This window comes from Chelonoidis abingdonii, chromosome 5, assembly GCF_003597395.2.
Source record: "Chelonoidis abingdonii isolate Lonesome George chromosome 5, CheloAbing_2.0, whole genome shotgun sequence".
Lineage (NCBI taxonomy): Eukaryota > Metazoa > Chordata > Testudines > Testudinidae > Chelonoidis > Chelonoidis abingdonii.
In genome coordinates this window covers 21,797,974-21,821,283 of record NC_133773.1, presented here as the reverse complement: position 1 = coordinate 21,821,283, position 23,310 = coordinate 21,797,974, and the positions used below count along the sequence as shown (strand labels likewise).

The following is a 23,310-nucleotide window of genomic DNA, read 5'->3' as shown; positions in this document are numbered from 1 at the left end:
GAGATCTGAATTTACAGGTGGAGGGGATTAGCAAGCATCTGCTCTGCATATCGCACACACACTTAATTGCAAACACTTCTTAAAAACAAACAGTTACAGGGCCAGATTGTCACCTGGCGAAGATCAGTGTAGCTCCATTGAGATTACTAGAGCTAGGCTGATTTACACCAGTTTAGGATCTAGCCTGTAGCTTTCAATAAAAACTGCCTCACATTTTTAAAATTCACACATACACAGAAAAACCCCCTCTGACAACACTATGAAACAGTTTTTTAAAAAAATATTTATACAACATCTTTATACCTGGTCTAGCAGGATGGAATGCTGAGAGTTCATTAGCTTCTCAAACAACACTCTGGTGGAATTCAGGTCAATTCCTGGGATTTTGGGGCTGGTTTTAAAATGTTCATCGATCCTAAAACAAAAAACAAGCCCAAGACAGATGTAAGTATAAGAAAGATATAAGATACACAGGTAAAGTGCACTAATGGGGAACGGGTCTATAGACAGAGAGATAACAAGACTTAGAAAACCTGGAATCTTTGGCTAAATACAATAGTGCAAGATAAACTATTCCTTTTATTGTACTCCCTCTGGGTCCTAATCTGGGAAACAGAGCCTGCATGGAGTCTATTGATGTTAGTGGGACTGCACACAGGCCAAAGGGTCTGCCCACACAGATCCAGTTGCAGAACTGGGACCTAAGCTTGAAAAATGGCAGTCCTGCTAGATGTGACAAGAGTCCTTATGATGGTCCCCTGGGAACTCAAGATTTTTTTTTTGTTTTGTTTTTTTCCAGGAGAGGGTGGACAAAGACATTGACTGTGGTTAGGGCCACACAGTAGAACTTGGAATGGTTTCCAAAGGAGATGACGCTGGGTTTTTCAAAGCAGCCTAAGCAAGCCAAACCCCCAATTTCTATGAGCTAACTCCCTTCGGCTCCTCTGACAACTTCACCCTAAAATCTTCTAGCCCTCCAGCTAATCAAGGACCCAGTCTAAACCCCAATACAGTTAAGAGGAGTCTTTCCATGGCCTTCAGCTGCTGTTGGATCAAGCCACAAATCCTTTTCTTTTTTGGCCTGACAGACATCTTTGAATGCAAAAGGCTGCATCTCACGGTTTGACTAGGCCCTGGAGCTTCATGCAATGAGTGATCTGACCCTGCATCAGGTTTAATGGTTTGTATCAGATGCCTACAGCACAACTCTATGCAGGTAAAAAAGCCTGTACAACTTGCAGATGGCAGTAAAAAGGCAATTTCCACAACTCCACAGAGCCCAAGCATCAGCACCAAGTATTTCCCCAGAGCACTGTGGGAACAAACCAGCCTTAACCCTGAACAACACTAGCCACTCTCAGGAAGGAAAGACACCTGTTAAATATATACTGAATTTGTCAGTTTTCTGCTGCAGCCTGTGATGGATTGGCTATTATTACCATAACAGCGCAGATGACGGGGCTGGAAAGAACTCCCCTGAGTCCTATGGTGCAGGGAGGCTCTCGCTGCAATGTATGGAAGCAGCACACAGAAGCGATGATGATAGTGTGCAAGTCGAGCAGGCATAGTAGGCAAGTAGGCTCTCTCCCCTGTGTCCACACCCAACGGCACTACAACTTGACTAAGTTCCAAAGTGGACAGTACATCAGAAGTGATGCTGTAGGGCCTATTTCTCAAGCATATGAAGATTTTTATATTTTTCATATAAAATTACACATTTAAAATACAGTTACGCCTCATATTATGAAGGCTATAAGCAATCACATTCCAGGATTGATGTGCCACTTGGGCACAGATCACAGCTATTTCCATCAGCATTAGTTACTGTTCAGTGTATGATACCATTAACGGTTTTCCACTTTTGGAGGGGTATCATGTCAGGGTACCCCAACCACAGCTACATCCTGCACCCAGCTTATCTTCCCCATTCAAATGAGGTTCTAGAGTTAGTAAATGGAAGCATTTACAATTAAAAAATAGAATATTTTAAATAAAAAATGAATTTACACCCAAAGACCCCCAAAATGACTGTAGCCTTCTCAGAGAGCCTGAGCTGAAGGCTTCACACCACTGGAAGATGGGAAGAACAAATGGTGTTTTTCTTTCCTGTCTGAGCTGCTCTTGCCCAGTATAACAAGTCTTCCTTCACCTAATTGCAGGCCATGACTCATCATGTCCCCATAAAAAAAGTCATCAACCTCATCTTATTTTTATTACCTCCCAACAATTTATAGCCACAGTAGTCACAACCCACACCCTTCCCAACCTGCCCTGGTCTTTCCACTGAGCTGTGCATGCTCACTTCCTTTAGACTCCTCCCATCGGTCACACCCTCTAATCCAGGGGTCGGCAACCTTTCAGAAGTGCTGTGCTGAGTCTTCATTCATTCACTCTGATTTAAGGTTTTGTGTGCCAGTAATACATTTTAATGTTTTTAGAAAATCTCTTTCTAGAAGTCTATAATACATAACTAAACTATTGTTGTATGTAAAGTAAATAAGGTTTTTAAAACTTTTAAGAAGCTTCATTTAAAATTAAATTAAAATGCAGAGCCCTCTGGACCGGTAGCCAGGATCCGGGCAGTGTGAGTGCCACTGAAAATCAGCTCACGTGCCACCTTCGGCACCTGTGCCATAGGTTGCCTACCCCTGCTCTAATCCTTTACCCATCTTTGTCACCTTCCCTTGAATTATCTCATTTTCTGTTGGTCACTTTGATAAAAACGAGAAGCTCAAAACTTTCCAAGGATGACATCACCAAACTGGAATTGCTTCCTCGTTCTTACAGGGCCGGACCTGTACTCACACCATTCCACCACAAAAGCACGTTTCCCAATAGCGACATGTTGTGAGCTTGGGTCTAGTCTGCTATCAGCCCCAAACCTTCTCTGTGTTACTGCACTGAAAGTGGCAGTCTTACCCAGCCCATATACCCACTGTCATTCTCACTTCACTTCACCTCAATATGCCAACTCTCTCCTTTAGAGTATATTGTTTTGATGACTATTGCCTCAGATAGAAAATAATCGTAACTACCCATAGGGTCCTCCCAATGTCTTTAAGTCATTTAGGCAATGTTTAATAAAGCAATTCAAGTCTGGTGAGTTTCACTTTGATCCCTCAACAGAAACAGACAGACTGACTAACAATACACTCACAAGTCTTTTTCTTAAGCAATTTGTCTTCCTTTACCAGCAAGTCATGAATCTGCCCCTAAACCTCTTGTCTACATCTATCCAGGCATCACTCTCTGTCCCACTTTTGGCCTGATCACAAGTTCTTTAGTCTCACAGCCCGCTGCAGCAGTGAAGAAAGTAGATGACTCCTACTTTATCTCTACAGAATAGCAAGCACAAGAAAGTCATGATTCTTGATCCCATTTGGCTACTTACTTCTTCTCCAGGAAGCTTCCATTCCAACAGGCAGCCGACGACAATATCTGCACAACTTCACTGCTTGGAGGGGGAAGACAAAAGGAAAGAGGGGTGCTGATATGAACAGACGTCATGCTACATGTCTGCTTATCTCACTTGCTCTTTTACCAACAAGTCTAGTTGTTTCCTTTCTATCCCTTGTACGCAAAAGTGTTATCAGCACCACCTATATATTATACAGGGCCGGCTCCAGGCACCAGCCGAACAAGCTGGTGCTTGGGGCGACAGACTCCAAGGGGCGGCACTCCACCCAATCTTTTTTTTTTTTTTTGCGCGGTGCCACTTCTGCCACTCCTGCAGGTTTTTTTTCTTTTGGTTTGCTGCTCCTGCCACCCTGTAGGGGGCAGCGGCACGGAGGAGGGGAGCTGCTGGGAGTGGTGCCAGGTCTGCAGCAAGCCCGGCACGCAGACCACGTCCTTCCCTGCCCACCCACCAGAGTGGCGCTGAGCCCTCCCAGCAGGCGGCGCAGCATGGTGAGCACCCCGCTTAAGGAAGCCCTGGCCGCCCCCCTTCTCTCACCACCCCACCCCGCTAGCTGGGGTGTGCACTCTGCTGCCTGGGGGTCTGCAGGGCTGGGAGTCCCCTTGCACCCACCGCCCCGCAGGTATTTTTTTTTCTTTTTGGGTTTTTTGTTTTTTCTTCCCTTCGCCGCTCCAGCTGGCTGGGCGGTTTGTTTCACGCCCCAACTCCCCCTTCGCCGCTCCGGCCGGCAGGTTTCATGCCCCCACCCCCTCCTCATTGCTCCGACCGGCTGGCAGATTTCACACACACACCCCTTCGCAGCTCTGGCTGGCAGGTTCCCTCCCCCTTGTTGCTGAGACCGGCCAGCAAGTTTCCCGCCCCCCTCCCTTTGCTGCTCCAGCCCTCACGCAGGGTTTTGGGGGTTTTTTTGCTCTTGGGGTGGCAAAAAAGCCAGAGCTGGCCCTGGTATTATAAGTGGGGAGACGGCAGGGCACAGAGGTTTAGTGACTTCCTCAAGGTCACATGACCAGTTTTTGGCAGAGATGGGCTGGCACTACCTCCCTTCACTTACAATGCTTTCCCTAGGGCACCCACATTGCAGAGGGAAGGGAATTTTAAATCAGACTGTTCAAAATTCCTTGCTTCTTTTTGTGAACTCCACTCTTGTGTTAAAAGATTCTCTCTTTAGAATCCAATGCCCCCATCCCTTCAGTTAGGGTCTGAAGAAAGCTCTGACGCATCTTCCTGGTTTTGCTAGGAAGACCTGACCTGAGATTCCTGATATAAATTATGAATTGGTGCTGGTTTAGACAAAAAGAGAACATCCCAGGTTTCAGAATAAACAGTAACTGAAGTTCAAACATAGTGTGTGTGTGATGCATAGAAATTCTGCTGAGATTTGGGTGATGCATCATTTGAGTTCAGCCCTTAGATTTCTATACCACTTTCAAAGCAAACTTTGTGCAATAATCAGAGTAGACCATGAGTAGTGAACTGTACCTAAATACATTTTTTTTTTAAAAGGGTTGTATCTGAACAAAGTTTCCTAAAAGCTGAATTCTCACCTACTGGCCTTTCCTTTTGATATGAGCAAGACCCAAACTAGAAAATGCTAAGTTCTAAAGTACAGATGCCAACAAAACAATTAAAGAAAAGCTTGTAAAACAAAAGTGGCTTGTCCAATAACACCTACTTGATGGAATTAGAGTTGTTCTGTTCTAATAGCTTTTGTTTCCAAACGTCTATAGTGTCATCATTTATTAAACAAGTGTAACGTAATTGATTTATGGTCCGGAAATCATCAGCAGGCAAGGAATTCTGTGAGAAGATACAGATCTCAGTATTTAAGGAGAAGACACATAACATGTTTCTTTGGGGTGGATTGATAATAGGGCTGCCACACCATTTACCATCCCAAAGGCATCTCTCAACCACCTCCAAAGAAGAACATACTCCCAAACAAAACTAAAAAGGGAAAGAGGGAAAAGAAAAAAATTGAGAATTTGATTTCTTACACAGTGCCAAAGGCCATTTCAAAGTCACCACTGACAAGTATAGATTGGGTGGACTCAAGGGACTGGTTTTATAACAGTCACTGTGTGATTTATTATTTATATAGCCCTCAAAGGATGCTTGACACTTTAAGGCACCCATCTCTGAGGAAATGAGGGGGGAAAAAGTCATCTAAAGCCTCCCCATCCCCTGCCTATCACCACTGTAGATCTCTATATTGGGTGCTCACAAAACTTCATGATGAGCTTTTGTTGGCAGGCCATCAGCATGCTCACTGTGTGGCCCTAAGCTCACCAACCACACAGCAGGGACCCCTGTTCTACAGCTGACAAATATCCCTCTTTTGAGTTTGCACAGCTGCTAATCAGACAGGCTAACCCTGCTTCCTTTCAGAACTGATGCTACCTATGTGAATTCAACAGCAAAGTAAGAAGACACACACACACACAGACACCCTCTTGTAGAGAAGAGAAAAAGCATTCTTTGCTTACCTCAGATTTGGAGCAAAGTACAAAAGTCCGGTCTCCTCCACAGAAGATGTGTTTAACAACGTGATATTTAAAGGCATCTATTGAAGAAAGAGATACAATCGTGCTACAGATCAATCAACACAAGTTTGCTACTTCTTTCAACTATGGACTTATATTGCCTAAGGCCCTCTGCATCCTCAACTCCAACTGTGGTCAATGGGAGTGAAAGCATTCATCACCTTGTTAGCAGATGCCCAGGGCTTGGCCCTTTAAAATAGAAGGGGGCATAAAGACTCCACTTTCGTATCACAAAAGAAACACCATGACGTGCAAGAAACACTCATAGACTCATAGACCAGAAGGGACCAATATGATCATCTAGTCTGACCTCCTGCACAAAGCAGGCCACAGAACCCTACCCATTCACTTCTATAACAAACCCCTAACCTATGTCCGAGTTACTGAAGTCTTCAAATTGTGGTTTGAAGACCTCAAGCTGCAGAGAATCCACCAGCAAGTGACCCATGCCCCACGCTGCAGAGGAAGGCGAAAAACCTCCAGGGCCCCTGCCAATCCGCCCTGGAGGAAAATTCCTTCCCGACCCCAAATATGGCGATCAGCTAAACCCTGAGCATGTGGGCAAGACTCACCAGCCAGCACCCAGGAAAGAATTCTCTGCAGTAACTCAGATCCCATCCCATCCAACATCCCCTCACAGACCATTGAGCAGACTTATCTGCTGATAATCCAAGATCAATTGCCAAAATTAAACTATCCCATCATATCATCCCCTCCATATACTTATCAAGCTTAGTCTTAAAGCCAGATAAGTCTTTTGCCCCCACTACTTCCCTCGGAAGGCTGTTCCAGAACTTCACTCCCCTAATGGTTAGAAACCTTCGTCTAATTTCAAGTCTAAACTTCCTAATATCCAGTTTGTACCCATTTGTCCTTGTGCCTACATTAGTACTAAGCTTAAATAATTCCTCTCCCTCCCTAACGTTAATCCCCCTGATATATTTATATAGAGCAAGCATATCCCCCCGGAGCCTTCTTTTGGCCAGGCTAAACAAGCCAAGCTCTTTGAGTCTCCTTTCATAAGGCAGGTTTTCCATTCCTCGGATCATCCTAGTAGCCCGTCTCTGAACCTGTTCCAGTTTGAATTCATCCTTCTTAAACATGGGACACCAGAACTGCACACAATATTCCAGGTGGGGTCTCACCAGCGCCTTATATAACGGTACTAACACCTCCTTATCCTTGCTGGAAATACCTCGCCTGATGCACCCTAAAACCGCATTTGCTTTTTTAACGGCCATATCGCATTGGCGGCTCATAGACATCCTGCTATCAACCAATACCCCAAGGTCCTTCTCCTCCTCTATTGCTTCCAACTGATGCGTCCCCAATGTATATCTAAAATTCTTATTATTAATCCCTAAGTGCATGACCTTGCACTTTTCACTATTAAATTTCATCCTATTACTATTACTCCAGTTTACAAGGTCATCCAGATCTTCCTGTATGGTATCCCGGTCCTTCTCTGTGTTAGCAATACCCCCCAGCTTTGTGTCATCCGCAAACTTTATTAGCACATTCCCGCTCTTTGTGCCAAGGTCAGTAATAAAAAGGTTAAATAAGATTGGTCCCAAAACCGATCCTTGAGGAACTCCACTAGTAACCTCCTTCCAGCCTGACAGTTCACCTTTCAGTACAACCCTTTGTAGTCTCCCCTTTAACCAGTTCCTTATCCACCTTTCAATTTTCATATTGATCCTCATCTTTTCCAATTTAACTAATAATTCCCCATGTGGAACCGTGTCAAATGCCTTATTGAAACTGAGGTAAATTAGATCTACTGCATTTCCTTTGTCTAAATAATCTGTCACTCTTTACAAACCTCACCTAATTGCAGTTAGTCACAATTAAATGCAATTGACCATCCCAAAATTGGGGTGGGACGGGGCAGGGAAGGGGGATTATATAGGAACTTGGGCCCACATCCTACAACTTGAGTCAGACAGGTGGTCCCTAGCACCTGCACGGAGCCTACTGCAGGATCAGGGCCTATATTTTTGCATCTTTTGCCACTGAAGGCAATGGTTAAAATGCTCTGATTTGAATGGTGCAGGATCAGCAAGTAAGTGACACAACGTATGCATTCCAAAGTGTTTGGCCCTGTTTGCTAGAACTGTCTAATTCTGACAAGAATGATACTGGTATTTAAAACTAGTTGTCTTGGCCCAAGTTGTGACTACTATCTCAAATCTTGCTATAGCTGTGAATATTCCTAATGTCATGCTGATTTTCACATTTATGAGAATTTCCTATTTATCAAGTGAAGAGTACTCTAAACAGTGAGACCTGAAATGTAGGGTTTGGTTCATTTTTTAAAGTCCTTAAAAATGTTTAATATTTTTTTCTGCTCCCTTATTAATATTTACAAAAACTGACTATATAAGGCAAACCTGTAAAACTGATTATACACAAAGTGCTTTTTAATGGACAGTAATTAAGCTTTAAAAAACAGGAAAAAATATAATTGTGTTAATTTATTTTTTTAGTTTTTGTAATCCTACATGTTACTTGCAGCTTTAGTAGGTGGTTTTCAGACCGAATGTGATTTTCAAGTTGATGGCCTCTGTTTAAATAAAATCCTGATACAAATTGCTGAAAACCAGAAATATTAATTGGGATAAAGAAAATCCAGTATTACTTTAATGATAGCAATGAGGGGAATATAAACTTTCATTGTAAGTATTCTGAGATGGCACAGGGCAGGGTCCATTTTAATTAGGAAAAGTTTTTATACCTAGATTTTTAGAAATCAAATCTGAAATTACATCTAGCTGCTCTCGTACTTAGATTCAAATGTTATGAGCCGACTTCAAAGTTCATTGTGACCATTTGGATGCCACGACCCCTTTCAGATGAACAGGAGATTAGTTCCAACAGAGGAGCACACTTGGCCAAATTTATGAACTCAGGCCTTGACCCAAAGGCCATTGAAATCAACGGGAACCTTTCCACTGACTTCAGTGAGCTTTGGATCAGGCTTTACAATGATCAAGATCAATCCCCACTCCACATTTTACCAACTAAAATTACACCTACTTTTGAATTTTAAAATAAAAGCTGTCAATTATTTTGTAATATTGTTATAGAGAAAGCCAATATGATGTCTATGGAGAAAAAATCCCCATTCCCTAATTACGATGGAATGGTTTCCCGGCAGTCAGCCACTGAACAACTCATCAGTGTTTCACTAGTGGCACAATCGAAGGCTCAGCACTGCCATGCAGAAGATGAGAAAGGCACAAATTAATTCCCAGGGTCCCCCCAGTTGTGTGGTTTTGTTGTTTGCAGTTTCATTCTAAGGCTATGCCTATTTAAAGTGCAAAATGTCCCTTTTTTGCGCTAAAGCCGTGGGAGCGGTTAATGACTTTTTGCACCAAAACAGGAGCATTCAGCCATGCTAAAGTGCAACAGAATTCCCTATGCTAATGTGAGGAATGTGGATACCGAAGTCAGATGGGACACAACTGGAGCCCTATGCACAGCACAGTGTGAAAACACCTTCATGAGAGGCATACAGCTCTTCCCGCATTCTTTTTGCGCTGTTGTGAAAGTGAAGACATGTTCTACCAACGTAAACACCTTTTGGCCTCCAGGAGATATCCTACAGGTCCAACCATTCTGGCCAGCATCTCTGCTGCTCTGACGCCAGGTAAATGGACTCTGCTCCTCCCCCTATAAGCCCCAGGAAGTCTGAAACTCCCTTTGCCTTTGCTTGTAGATGTGGCGGGGAAAGCAGCCAGAAAGAAGTGGGTTTTTCAAAATATGCCACGAAAGAAACATGGAAGTAATGGGGCTGCTGGGACATGAAGCAGTAGGGTGACCAAATGTCCCAATTTTGTAGGGACAGTCCCAATATTTGGGGCTTAGTGTTATATAGGTACCTATTACCCCCTCGCCTCGTCTTGATTTTTCATACTTGCTGTATGGTCACCCTATGAAGCAGTGCAGCATGAGTGGGAGGGATAGCTCTGTGGTTTGAGTATTGGCCTGCTAAACCCAGGGTTGTGAGTTCAATTCTTGAGGGGGCCGCTTAGGGACCTGGGTCAAAATCAGTACTTGGTCCTGCTAGTGAAGGCAGGACTCGATGACCTTTCAAGGTCCCTTCCAGGTCTATAAGATTAGTTATATCTCCATATATAGATCTCATTGTTACAGAGGGACACTGAGAGGGACCCAGAATGCCTTCCGCTCACCCTCTTCCCACAAGACTTATCGAGAGAGCTGCACTGTGGGATAGCTGCTCTCATCTGCGATGGAAGTGCTGCTAGTGTAAACACTCTCTGACGCCTGAGGAATTAAGTGAGTACGCAAACCAGGACTTTACTTTCACCGATTCCCTATCACCAGTGAAACTTACAGCGCAAAAACTCTACAAGTGTAGACATACCCTTAGTCAAATGCAAAATGCCTTTAGCTCATTTCAGCCTGTGCTTGTCTCTTTGTGATGCTACTCTGTATCACACACACAAACAGAACACTTACCAGCTCTATCTGCGAGCTGCCCATTGTGAGCCACCCAGTGACCTTTCACTGGAGATGGGCATTTAACGTTGCATGTGTGTCCAGTTCCCAGCTGGCCTTTTGTTCCACAGCCGAATGCATAGATCAGTCCTGAAGAAGGCACAAGGGCTAGAGTGTGCTGTCTGCAATGAAAACAGTTGCAATGTTTGTGCCAAGTTTAAATAATATTTTTTTCAAAAGCAGACTAAAAACTAGCCATGAAAACTATGGACCAGCACCTCAGTTGGAGTAAATCAGCACAGCTCCATTTACATCAATAGCAGATTGCTGATTTGCACGAAAACAGAAGCATTCAGCCATGCTAAAGTGCGACAGAATTCCCTAGGCTAATGTGAGAAATGTGGATACCTAAGACAGGGGGGACACGACTGGAGCCCTATGCACAGCACAATGTGAAAACACACTCAACCTTTCTCCTAAACACACCTGGGCTCATTCCTCAAATGTAATGAGTCTGCTGGTGTTGGCCTAGTGATGTGGCAGACCTTTGCCAATGACAAGGCTACTACAGAATGCAGCATTAGTAACTTACTCTCTTTCTCTGAGCAAGGCTGGAAATAATTAGGGTGAGGAGAGTGCAGCTAGAAACTCCGACTTTCAGGCCAGATGGGACCATCATGATCATCTAGTCTGACCTGCACATTGCAGGCCAACCAACCTCACTAACCCACTCCTCAATAGGGCCATAACTTCTGGCTGAGTTACTGAAGTCATCAAATCTTGATTTAATGACTTCAAGTTACAGAGAATCCCCCATGTACTCTGGTTCAAACCAGCAAGTGACCTGTGGGCCCCCTCTGCAGAGGAAAGTGAAAAACCACAAGGTCTCTGCCAATCTGACCTGCCAAAAATTCCTTCCTGACCCCAAATATGGTGATCAGTTAAATCCTGAGCATGTGGGCAAAACCCACCAGCCAGACACCCGGGAAAGAATTCTCTGTAGTAACTCAGAGCCCTCCCCGTCTAGTGTCCCATCTCTGGCCATTGGCGGATGGGTCATATGCTATTGTAGGTGATTTCATTTCACCATCCCTTCCATAAACTCAACAAGCTCAGTCTTAAAGCCAGTTAGGTTTTTTGCCTCCACTGCTCCCCTTGGAAGGCTATTCCAGACCTTCACTCTTCTGATGGCTAGAAACCTTCATCTAAAGTCAAGCCTAAACATACTGATGGCCAGTTTATATCCATTTGTTCTTTTGCCAATATTAGCCCTTAAATAACTCCTCTATCTTCCCGGTGTTTACTCCCCTGATGTTTTTACAGACTGCAATCATACCTCCCCTCAGCCTCAGTTTTTTAGGCTAAACAAGCCAACCTCCTTAAGTCTCCTCTCATAAGACAGGTTCTTCTGATCATCCTAGTAGCCCTTCTCTGCACCTGTTCCAGTTTGAATTCCTCTTTCTTAAACATGGAAGCCCAGGGTTCCACACAGTATTCCAGAGGAGGTCTCACCAGTGCCTCATATAATGGTAATAACTCTTTAGGATCCAGTTGGGCTGTTTTTGTACAGGGGGATCTTACACAGCACCAGGCCATAGCATGATTAACAGCCCAAATCAGAACCAGTTTCATTTACAGAGAACATTAAAATTCAGACATACAAGAGGCTATAACCTAGTGACCTGTAAGTGTGATCTACAAGGCAGATAGGTATCTAACCCCTCCATTTGCACCTGAAAAAATAAAAGGGCTATCCTCCACAAGATGGGAGTCCTCCATTCCACACAGTCACTCACCTGCCACAAGCGATCTGGGACACTTCACTGCCCATTAGCTCCAGAATCCTCCGGGGGTTAACCTCATCATTCATGGAATCGTGGCCAAGCTGCCCGCAGGAACCAGCACCAAACGTGAACATGCCTCCACTCTGTTAGAAAATCAGACAGCCCATGCACCATTTAGTGAGCCATTTCCTGGTAGCAGATCTCTCCGTCGTTTCCCAACCATTCCCCAGCTTAAAGAGAGACAGCACTAGATATGAAGGTATAAGAAAAAGCAGCTTTCACAATTCCTGACAGTGCACTGTCCAGGGAAGCATTTATAAAAACTAAAATGGTCAACTCAACTGCTGGAACTCTCTGTAGGTACTTCTATGCCACACGCGCTGCTCCTTCACCTTCTGTTAACAATCCCAGCTGCTTTCAGATGGTCAAATAGCACAAATGACTAAGACAGCTTCCTCCACTCCTGGATCAGCATCTTTGGTGCCCCATAACTTTGGAGTCCACTCCCTGTCCTGGCTGGTGGACGGCAGCTTCACTTTAACTTTCAGGGCATGAGGCAAAGTCCACCTGTTTGGGTGGACCTTTGAGAAGACTGGAGGTGGAAAGCTCTGCTATTTGCTGATGAGCTGCTGGTTTTTTGTGGGCTCTGCCACTGTTTTGCTAAGGTTTGGATTTCATTGTTATGCACTATGGTTTTGATATCTTGCCAAGGTACAGTGGGTGGGTGTGAATATAAAAAATAATTCAATCCAAATCCAAACCAACAAATGTTAATGTCTCCATTACAGAAGAGTAGAGGGAGCATGGTTTGGTGATTATTCTTAGAGTAAAGTAAAACAAGATTTTGTACTTAAAGACAATCACGTTGGGGCCAGGAGAGAGAAGAGAGGTGTGAAAAGCCGCACGGTTCTTTCCTGATATCACCCAGAGAGCTAAACTAAGTAAACCCAATAAGTAAGTAAGAAGCTAGTAAGGAATTCCTGGATTGATTGGTGTCTTTACCTTTGTCAGAACTGCTGTATGTTCTTCTCCACAGCAGATATAGACGACCTTCTGAGTCCGTAAGAGCTTCACGTGGCAAGGGGACTCTCGGTCTGCATTAGAGACAATGGGAGCAAAGGAGGCAATTCATCGATAAGGTGCCGAAGTACTTGAAAAACTCTCCCAGCCTGATTTTCAGAGGCGATGAGCACCCACAACTCTGACATCAGCAGGAGCTGCAGGTGCTTAGCAACTGAAAAAAATCAGACTCGTAAGTGTTTAAATAGCATTTCCCATCTCCAAAGTTTAAGAGCCCTAACTGGAGCCACAGGGGGATCCAGCCATAGTAAGCAGATGAGCAGCTAGGTAATGTATTGCCAGAAAACCATGTGTGACAGAGTTAAGTTCTGCAGACCTGGGACATTCTCAAGGATAACACTGCAGGGGACACAAGAGAAACTTGTAAAGTCACACTCTAGAATTCTTTTGCATTCAAATTGGCAGGGGTAGAGAGTCAGGGAGTTAGACAGAGTATTTCAGCCCAACTCTAGCTGGAGAAGAAGAGGTTCCTTTGAGATCTGTCATCTGAAAACATGCTGGACAAAGATGATCCCCAGGGAGCCACAAAGAAATGACTCACCTGGAGAGATTATCCTATAAGGGTGAAAGGATAAAATGAAAGGTATCTACTGGGATGACCAGAGTATCTGAAACCAGTTCAAATGTGATCAATGGAATTTTTTTAGGATGCATTTTCACGTGTAACAATTTCCCATCTACCAATACATTGTTGCTTGTTTTATTGGATAGTGGCTCTGGTTTTAATCTTTGTTCATTCAAGATGGTTACTAGAAGTCTAAATACTAAGAGGGTAAACTAGAGTGCCTGGCTTTAAATGAGGATCTTGACATGATTGGCATCCTGGAAATTTGGTGGAATGAGAATAATCAATAGGTAAGGCTAAGATTTAGTCACGGGTATTTTTAGTAAAAGTCATAAACAGGTCACGGGCAACACACAAAAATTCACGTGCCTGTCACCTGTCCATGACTTTTACTAAAAATACCCCTGACTAAATCTTAAGGGGGTCGCTGCTGGGGAGCGGGCATCTGGAGGGGCTGCTGTTGGGGAGGAAGCCGGGGCGGGGTGGAATCTCTGCTTGATGGAGGGGTCACCCTGGGAGGTTCCTGCTGGGGGAGGTTGGGGCCAGCTGTGGCAACCATTGTTGGGGGCCGCCGGCAGCGGCTGCACTGGCCACCTGGGCACCTCTGCCAGGGGCCATCTGGGGAAGCGGCTACTCTGGCTGCTTGGGGACCATTGCCGGGGGCTGCCGGCACCAGCCACCTGGGCACCGCCACCAGGGGCCGCCGGCAGCGACTGCACTGGGCCGCCTGGGGAAGCAGCTACATTAGCTGCTTGGGGACCGCTGCTAGCAGTGGCTTCACAAGCCACCCGGAGACTGCTGCTCAGGTGGTCCCTGGGTCAGCCGCACCAGCTGCTGCTCATGCAGTCCCTGGGGCTGCCTAGCTGCCCAGGGCCGCCTGAGCAGCAGCCGGTATGGCTGACCCCAGGCCACTCCATCAACAGCATGCAGTTCTGGTCACCTCATCTCAAAACAGGTATTTTAGAATTGGAAAAGGTCTAGAGAAGGGCAACAACAATGAATAAGGGTATGGAACAGCTTCCATATGAAGAGAGATGAAAAAGACTTGGATTGTTCAGCTTAGAAAAAAGATGTTTAAGGTGTATATGATAGAGGTCTATAAAACCATAAATGATATGAAGAAAGTAAATGATAGTTACCCCTTTACACCACACAAGAACTAGAGGTCACCTGATGAAATTAACAGGCAGCAGATTTAAAACAAAGAAAAGGAATAAGTACTTCACACAACGCACAGTTAACCTGGGGAATGCATTGCCAGGTGATGTTGTGAAGGCCAAAAAGATAACCAGGTTCAAAAAATAATTAGGTAAGTTCATGGAGGAGAGGTCCATCAATGGCTATTAGCCAAGATGGTCAAAGAGGCAACCCCATACTCCAAGTATCCCTTTGACGTTTTTTGTAGACAATACCTAGAAGTCTGTCTTCTCTGTAACAAACACACAGAACAATGTTACACATGCTACTGGTGGCCATAGCTAAGCAGTTTAAGGGAAGATGAATGTCCGGTTGCTGTTTGACTTCAATGGGAGCAGCTTCATATCCTTCACTCTTGAAAATCAGGCCACCTATTTATAGCTTAACTTTAGGCACCTATTTTTGAAATCTTTAGCCCACGTAGTCAACAGGTGCAGAGGGGAGACTTGTTCCGTTCTACAGATTTTTTTTCTATTTGAATTATAACAGAACCACAATGCTTTGTCTGTTTATCCTATGGCCACCATTCTGATGCAAGGCTTAAGACATGTTGCCCGGCATGACACTTCTATGGATTGTTACAGAGAGACAGAACATTAAATCAGTTATATACCCTAGTGCTGTGAAACACTCGCAAATGCCTATCGACCATGCTGTAAATGTTCATTAAGAATAATTCACAATGGATAATTCTTAGATGAATCACTTATGTGAGAAAAAAATTTTAGACCTTATAAAAAAAAAACCACACATGAAATGCCCCTCCCACGCCTTTTAAAAATGTGTTCTGCCATTCCTCAAAAGAACAAAAATAAACGATACCACAGAGCATTAATCACACAGCACTATTGTTGAGAGAGAAAGAGAGAAACTTAATAGCTACAGAAGGCAAGCTCTGGGACAGGGACTGTCTTTTAGCACAATGGAATGCTCTAGGAACCTTGCTCCATGGGGTTCCTAGGAACAAAACAGCCGTACTGGGTCATATCAAAGGTCCATCCAGCCCAGTATCCTGTCTACTGACAGTGGTCAATGCCAGATGCCCCAGAGAGAGTGAATCTAACAGGTAATGGGCAAGTGATCTCTCTCCTGCCATCCATCTCCATCCTCTGATGAACAGAGGCTAGGGACACAATTTCTTACTCATCCTGGCTAATAGCCATTAATGGACTTAACCTCCATGAGGAGCTACCACAAGGCTAATAAATAATAATATGGAATGAAGAATTGACCTGTCCAGACACTGCAGGAATTCCCTAGCACTGATGAGACTGCGCATATATGGCATTGTGCAGGTTAAAGTCATACCTTCAACATTCTTTGCGCATTTTCTGTGTAATTTCAAAATACATGTTTGTATTAGTTAGGTGAGCTGCTAAAAGCTGCAACTTCCACTTACATGTACGAGAAATGTGGAGCAACTTCATGGCTTTATTTTGCAACATATACAAGTATTATGCATAGATAATATTTTGCAATCTACATTATGAAAATGCAGCATACTACAAAAGGCTGTATGTACTGTATATACACACACACTTACATACATGGCAAAACAGAATCATCATTATCTTACCTACATTGGACAATCAATAGCCTACCTAGTAGTTAAAACATGTATTTAAAGCCACCCGCAGAAAAACCTCTCTGATCTATACACCATATTGAAAATGTGTTAACAACAATACCAAGGTGTCCGAGGCCAGGATGGACATGACATTTGCTTTTCTGAAACTTATTCTAAATACATGCTGCAGACTGTTTGGAGACCAGGCTACAAGCAGCTTTGGCTAGCATAGCTGTCGGGGGGGAAAAAAGTCATTTCCCACATGCTACCAATAAACAGTTTTACAATACTGTGATAATGTCTATTGCTAATCATTGTAGATTGTATACCTGTTTTCTGCTAGCTTCAACCAACCTAGGGCCCTGATCCTGCAGGCTGTTCCACATGGGTGGATCTCAGCTCCTCCGTGGAGCCCACTGACTTCCACATATGCTCAGTGCCGCTGCAGAAACAATCAGACCACTGATTTAGGTGTCAAAATACAGGCACCCAGAAATGTTTGGCCACTCTCTTTTTGACCCTGCTGATTCTTATTTACATCTGCAGAGAGTTTCCTTCCACTGATGGTATAAAAGGCTCATGGACCCTTCGGGAGGAATCACGTTTCCGTGCTCTCTCCTATAAGCCACTTGGTAGAATGATGGATTATTACAAAAAGCAAAGCCATGCTCAGTAATCAGCTCATTCTTTGTTGGTAAGAGTTCCAATACCTTGCTCGTCACTTAAGCCCAGCTGTCCTGAATTGTTCCTCCCCCAGCCAAACACAGCTCCGGAGAGAGACAGGGCAAAGCTGTGAGCTCCGCCGGCAGCAACCTGAGCCAAGGGGATCCCATCAAGAGATGTGACGCGCTGCGGGCTGGTTTGAGAGGGGCATTCTTTACCCAGGCCCAGCTGGCCATATTTGTTCTGTCCCCATGTGAAGAACTGGCCATCTGAAATGAAGACGGATAACTGAAATTAGTAAGTAAAATCTGCCCAACATAGAAACAAATCTGATAAGCCTGAATAAGAAACAGTGCTTTGGGCTTCAGTCCTACTGAAGGCAGGAGTGGTGACAAAGACTCTACTGGCTACAGAAATGTGCACTATGGAGCTACCAGGTAAAATAATAAAGTGTGTGACTGAATTAGGAGATTCAGCAGATATTATGGTAAAACAGACAGCGGACTGACAGCGGAAAACTACTATGGTTTACATATCGGTAAACAGAAAAAGGCACATGTTCTGCATGCTGAAGAGAAGCACCAGGAATGCTTTTCCCAATGTCACAATGACTGTGATCATGCCCCGCGCCCTCTTTCTTTCTTTTTTTTTTTTTTACACAGAGACTGAAAGACTTAAAAAAAATTCCAGCTGCCCTACAACGGTTAGGCTCCTGGTGTGCTGAGACCATCACTTTTCTTTCTGACCAGAATTCACTCCACATGCGCTTGGGCTCCCTCCACCCACTTGTGGTCTCCAGCGGTTTTCTGTAGTTGATTGCAAGCTCCCTGCACAGCGCTGTCTCTGTGTTATGTGAGCACATGGAGCATAGCGCCATGGTGCCCTGGCCTCTAAGCATGACCACAACACAAATAATATGTCATTAACAACATAGACTGAATGTGACAGTACCTGCCGCGAGAGCTAGGCAATGCCAATTGCCACAGGAAACCTGCAGTATTGTCTGTTGGTTCAGTTTCTTTATTAACCTAAAGAGGAAAGGTTATTTTAAAAAGTAACCACACACACACACACACAATACTGTTAGACAGAACAAGGAGTAATGGTCTCAAGATACAGAGGGGGAGGTTTAGATTGGATATTAGGAAAAACTTTTTCAATAGGAGGGTGGTGAAGCACTGGAATGGGTTACCTAGGGAGGTGGTGGAATCTCCTTCCTAGAGGTTTTAAGGCCTGGCTTGACAAAGCCCTGGCTAGGATGATTTAGTTGGGGACTGGTCCTGCTTTGAGCAGGGGGTTGGACTAGATGACCTCCTGAGGTCCCTTCCAACTCTGATATTCTATGATTCTATTATTAGAGTCCATCACATCTTGCCAGCGCACGTGTTCATTCTAACCCAAAACCAATATTTTCCCTGCAACATGTGTTTCCCCTACAGTGATATATAGTTCTAATTTTGAGGAGATTACAGTTACACCCATTCGGGATACAAAGCAGTGGAGTGGCTAAAAACACCCCTGGACAGTAGAGTAACACCACAGACTTCAACTAGCTTTAACAGAGCCAAGCAAACTTTTTTGTACAGCAGAGCTCTATCATTTGTAAATTACTTAGAACAGCTGGTTGGCAGTATCTATAGTGCTAGCCTCCGTCAAGCAACTGGTGTTTGCCAGTGTCAATGGGTGGGATGTGCAGCTTCTTTCTGTTTACTAGCTTAAGATCTTGCATGGAGAATGGCATAAGGCTCATAAGGTACAGTTATTTCTTTGAAACACTCAGAAAATGGCACTGTGGAGGTTTCCATTTTTGCTTCAATGATTTTTGTATAACTCCGCTCAATTCACAAGAGATGTTTTCCTAGCAGCCAGTACCGTAGAGTCAACCTGACCTCTGCAAGCCAAGCTGGAGTCCTTCAGATCATGCATCATCAAGATTCTGAAACTGGAACTTCGTTAACAGTTTTGCTCATGATGAACAACCTAGAAGAGCTTTCAAGGTTCCTCTTCCATCTCTGTATTGGCTCTGCCAGGCTACCAGGAACAAGTAACAGAGAAAGCATACATCTGCTCCTAAAGTAAGGTGTTCTGACTCAATAGGTACAGGGACTAAGTAGCTGGATTAAGGTGATGTTTTTCATCATTTTTCAGACGATATCAAGCTTATTGTGCTTTTCAAGACTTTCAGCACTTTGAAATGATAGGAACCAATCAGATTAAACAAATGTAAAAAATGTCAGCACTATCTAAAGATTTCTGAGTAATATTAACTACAGTGCTGTTATGGGCAGTTTCATAGTTCCTTATTGAACTGTGATGTGCCATAAACTCAACTAAGTAAAATGAGTGACTAGGCAACGCTGCATGAGGTTTTCAAAATCACAGTGCTCCTTCATATATCCCAGTTTAGTTCTCTAGTCTTGAAAGACAGATCCCATAGCACAAGAATTTTTAGGGAGTAAAAGGGTGGTTGGGTGCCAATCAGCATTTTCATTGCATCCCAACTCCCCACCCGCATCTCATACAAAGTTCTAAAATATTATAGCATCAGAAAAAAAAGTATCTGCTAATTTACGCCCCATTTTTCCTCCTAAGAAACCAGAGTGCAAGGTCCATTTCGTCTGTGATAGCATAGCATAATGCATTGAATTGTGCAGCAGAATTTAACAAAAACTCATCTCTGGACCAAAAGGGATGAATGACTTGCAAGGTCCTTTGCTTGTAGTTTTTATTTTGTTTAAAATTTCTCAGGAATTGATTGGTGTATATTACAAAAATTTAAAAAAGTGAAAAATCAGTGCAAAAAATTAACTTCTGTTTTCAGGGTCAAAATTGGGGTTACTAGGGAAGGATGAGAGGACAGAAAAAAAGGCAATAGAGAAAGTAGGAATACCCAGGAGAGATGGTGACGGTAACCTGGGTATCCCACGTTACTGAGTCGCTATCTCTCCTACTGGAGAAAGCAACTGGTCCAGGGAGTTCTAGCCCTCCTTTTATGAGTACTTGAGCACACGGGTATTCACGTGCATACGTATCTTCCACTACATTGCCTCACATTGACAGTCTTGCATTTACACTTAGACTAAACCGTAATTAACATAAATAATGTAATGGATTGGATTTTTTTAACTTAATCCATATTTTCATGTACCTGAGTGGTCCAATATTCATTTGGGGCGGGGGTGAGGGTGGGAGGAGAAGAGAAGGGAAGAAATCAGTGAAAAGCAAAAAGCTTTTGTAAAACGTGAGATTTTTTCCAGTAAAAAACAAAACCAAAGGGCCTTGATGACTTGATAAGCAGAATAGGGATGGGGACAAAAGTCCTGCCTTTGTTACTCTTAAAACAAGGAGGGCCTGCTGAAGTTAATGAAAAGACTCACACAAGCCCAGGAAGAAGAACTAGAAGATCTAACTTTATACATTGCATGTGAAAACTTTAGCATTTGGTTCCTGTAAACTTTACCTTGGTACTGCCACAGAATCTTCTCTAGTCATGATCCCGAGCTGTCCATCACTACCTGCGCCCCAGGCAAAGAGCTGGCCGTGCTCACTCAGTGCCACACTGTGAGACTCCCCGCAGGCAACATGGACTATGTGCTGATCTGCCAATGCTCCAATTTGCTCTGAGGAAGACAGGAAACCCCCTAAGCAACAGAACCGTGTTGGGACTCTCATATTTCTGTATGGACATTACAGCCCTGTACATACACCACATATACTCGGGTATAAAGAAGACGTGTTTGTACAGGACCTAGCACAATGAAATTTTGGGCTTGGCTGGGAAACCCACTACGCACAAGTCGAATACAAACGATGACACAAAAACTGAATTACCCCTCTGCTTATGGTGCTTACCTGTTCCTCATCGCCCATGGTATCAGATCACCTCACAACCTTTAATGTATTTCTCCTGCACTGTTTCACAGGCATGCTGCATTTGTGACCAACACCCACACTGCAGCAGAGAGACACAGAGTTTCCAAAGAGCTCAGTAACTAGCAGCTTCCACTGTGGCACATATCACCCAATTTTCAGGGGAGCTCAGTACTCAACGTGCTGGGCTCTCCTGAAAGTCTGGCCAAGACCGTGGCTGCTGAGATTCTTGAAAGTCTAGCCTGATGAGTGTGCAAGTAATGTGCATCAAAGCAAGTGTAATTAAGGTACAGGTGCAGGGCATGTTGCAGCTAAGTATTTAGGGAGCTAATAAAGCCAGTTAGTCATGAACTGGACTGTCCCTGTCTGAGACCTGGCAGGTCCCTCCTAAACTCCTCACTCCTTCACCCATCTTCCTAATGCTGGCTCCACAGCTCACCTCCCTTCCCTACTCATCTCCTGGGATAGTACCCAGCTTACCAAAGCTGAGCTGTTAGAATAACACATAGTACCAAGACTGAATCAGCCATAAATCAACCAACCCAATTAAATTACTACAAATTATAACTCTCTCTCATGTCTGCATTAAACAGTGAGTATATCAAGAGATTTTACAGAGGAGTAAACGTCAGTCACCCTGCCATAAGAATATTGTCTGCAATTAATTTTTCACTACTAAGTCAATCTATGTATCTGAAATACCTTTAATGTTATTGCAGCATCAGCGATCGTGGCACTTTTATTACAAGGGTGTTTTTTTAAATGCTTGCTTAATTAAATGAAAATTCCTGTCTTGCAATAAGCTGGTACATGTTTGGTAGCAAAACTTTCCCACCAAATCAAAATGATTTTTAATTAGACAAAAATTAAATACAGATGGAGGTTTCAGACTAGACCAAAAAAGCTTTGCTCTTTCACATGCAGGCAAAGGATTCATTTTTCATAAGAAAACTAGGTTGCCTACAGCAGGAGAAGGAAGGGAGGGGAGATTATTTTCATAGAATTTAGTGATCAGTGCTTAGTAACTTAGTTTCTGTAACTTTTCCTACCTAATTTAAGATTTTCACCTTCTCACATTACAGTAAGGGTGGACACACGTAGCTCAGGATCCAGTTGTCAAGAGCAGCCATGTAAGTTACACACACGAGTCCAAGGTTTGGGCAGTTCCATGCCCAACTACAGCACTCTGTGGCCTGTTTTGTGCTATGTGCCTTCCAAAGGAAGCAGTGGGGGCAAAAGACATACCTGGCTTCAAGACTAAGCTTGATATGTTTATGGAGGGGATGGTATAATGGGAGAGCCTAATTTTGGTAATTAATTCATCTTTGATTACTAGCAGTAAATATGGCCAATGGTTTGTGACTGGATGTTAGATGGGGTGGGATCTGAGTTACTACAGAGAATTCTTTCCTGGGTGTCTGGCTGGTGAGTCTTGTCCACATGCTCAGGGTTTAGCTGATCACCATATTTGGGGTCAGGAAGGAATTTTCCTCCAGGGCAGATTGGCAGAAGCCCTGGGGGGTTTTCGCCTTCCTTTGCAGCGTGGGGCACGGGTCACTTGCTGGAAGATTCTATGCACCTTGAAGTCTTTAAACCATGATTTAAGGACTTCAATCGCTCAGACACAGGTTTGTTACAGGAGTGAGTGGGTGAGATTCTGTGGGCTGCATTGTGAAGGAGGTCAGACTAGAGGATCATAATGGTCCCTTCTGACCTTAAAGTCTATGATTCTATGATTTAGGTGGCCTGTTTTTACAGGCAGGCTCCAAGCAATTAGCTGCTGCCTGGGGGTACCATGGTTGGTAAGAATAGGTCATTCATGAGCACACAGTAATACACTGAAAGACTGATTTTGGTTCTAGTTCTAGCAGTCTCTTCCTTTTAGTGGTCAGACAATTAAAAGAGGATGTTAGATCATCTTTCAGCTCAAAAGGTAGCATTCCTGCTTTAGGATCTGAAAGTCCCCAATTAAAATCCCCAGCTGGAAAGGAATCTTCACAAGAAAACAGAGTGAAGAAATGTCAAATAAAAACATTCCTTGCATTCATGAGGAACTGGCTTTGTTACCTTCTTAACTATAAATTGCAGCCCACCTCTCATGTTACCTTAATTGGGCTTGCTATGATGCACTTACCCATCTGCTATTACAGGCTGTGCAAGGTCTATTC

At 43.8% G+C, this 23,310-nt stretch overlaps 1 protein-coding gene across 1 annotated transcript in view; it reads right to left on the bottom strand.

The window, feature by feature from the left end:
* HERC3 (HECT and RLD domain containing E3 ubiquitin protein ligase 3) overlaps positions 1-23,310 on the bottom strand; it is a 112,024-nt gene that overhangs the window by 53,136 nt on the left and 35,578 nt on the right. Inside the window, exons 3-12 of the mRNA XM_032767485.2 lie at positions 20,733-20,892; positions 18,224-18,300; positions 17,320-17,541; positions 13,203-13,294; positions 12,213-12,343; positions 10,438-10,598; positions 5,899-5,975; positions 5,088-5,212; positions 3,392-3,454; positions 304-415 (exon numbers count right to left, since the gene is read on the bottom strand). Coding sequence (XP_032623376.1) covers positions 304-415; positions 3,392-3,454; positions 5,088-5,212; positions 5,899-5,975; positions 10,438-10,598; positions 12,213-12,343; positions 13,203-13,294; positions 17,320-17,541; positions 18,224-18,300; positions 20,733-20,892 — 1,220 coding nt within the window. The remainder of the gene's footprint in view (positions 1-303; positions 416-3,391; positions 3,455-5,087; positions 5,213-5,898; positions 5,976-10,437; positions 10,599-12,212; positions 12,344-13,202; positions 13,295-17,319; positions 17,542-18,223; positions 18,301-20,732; positions 20,893-23,310) is intronic.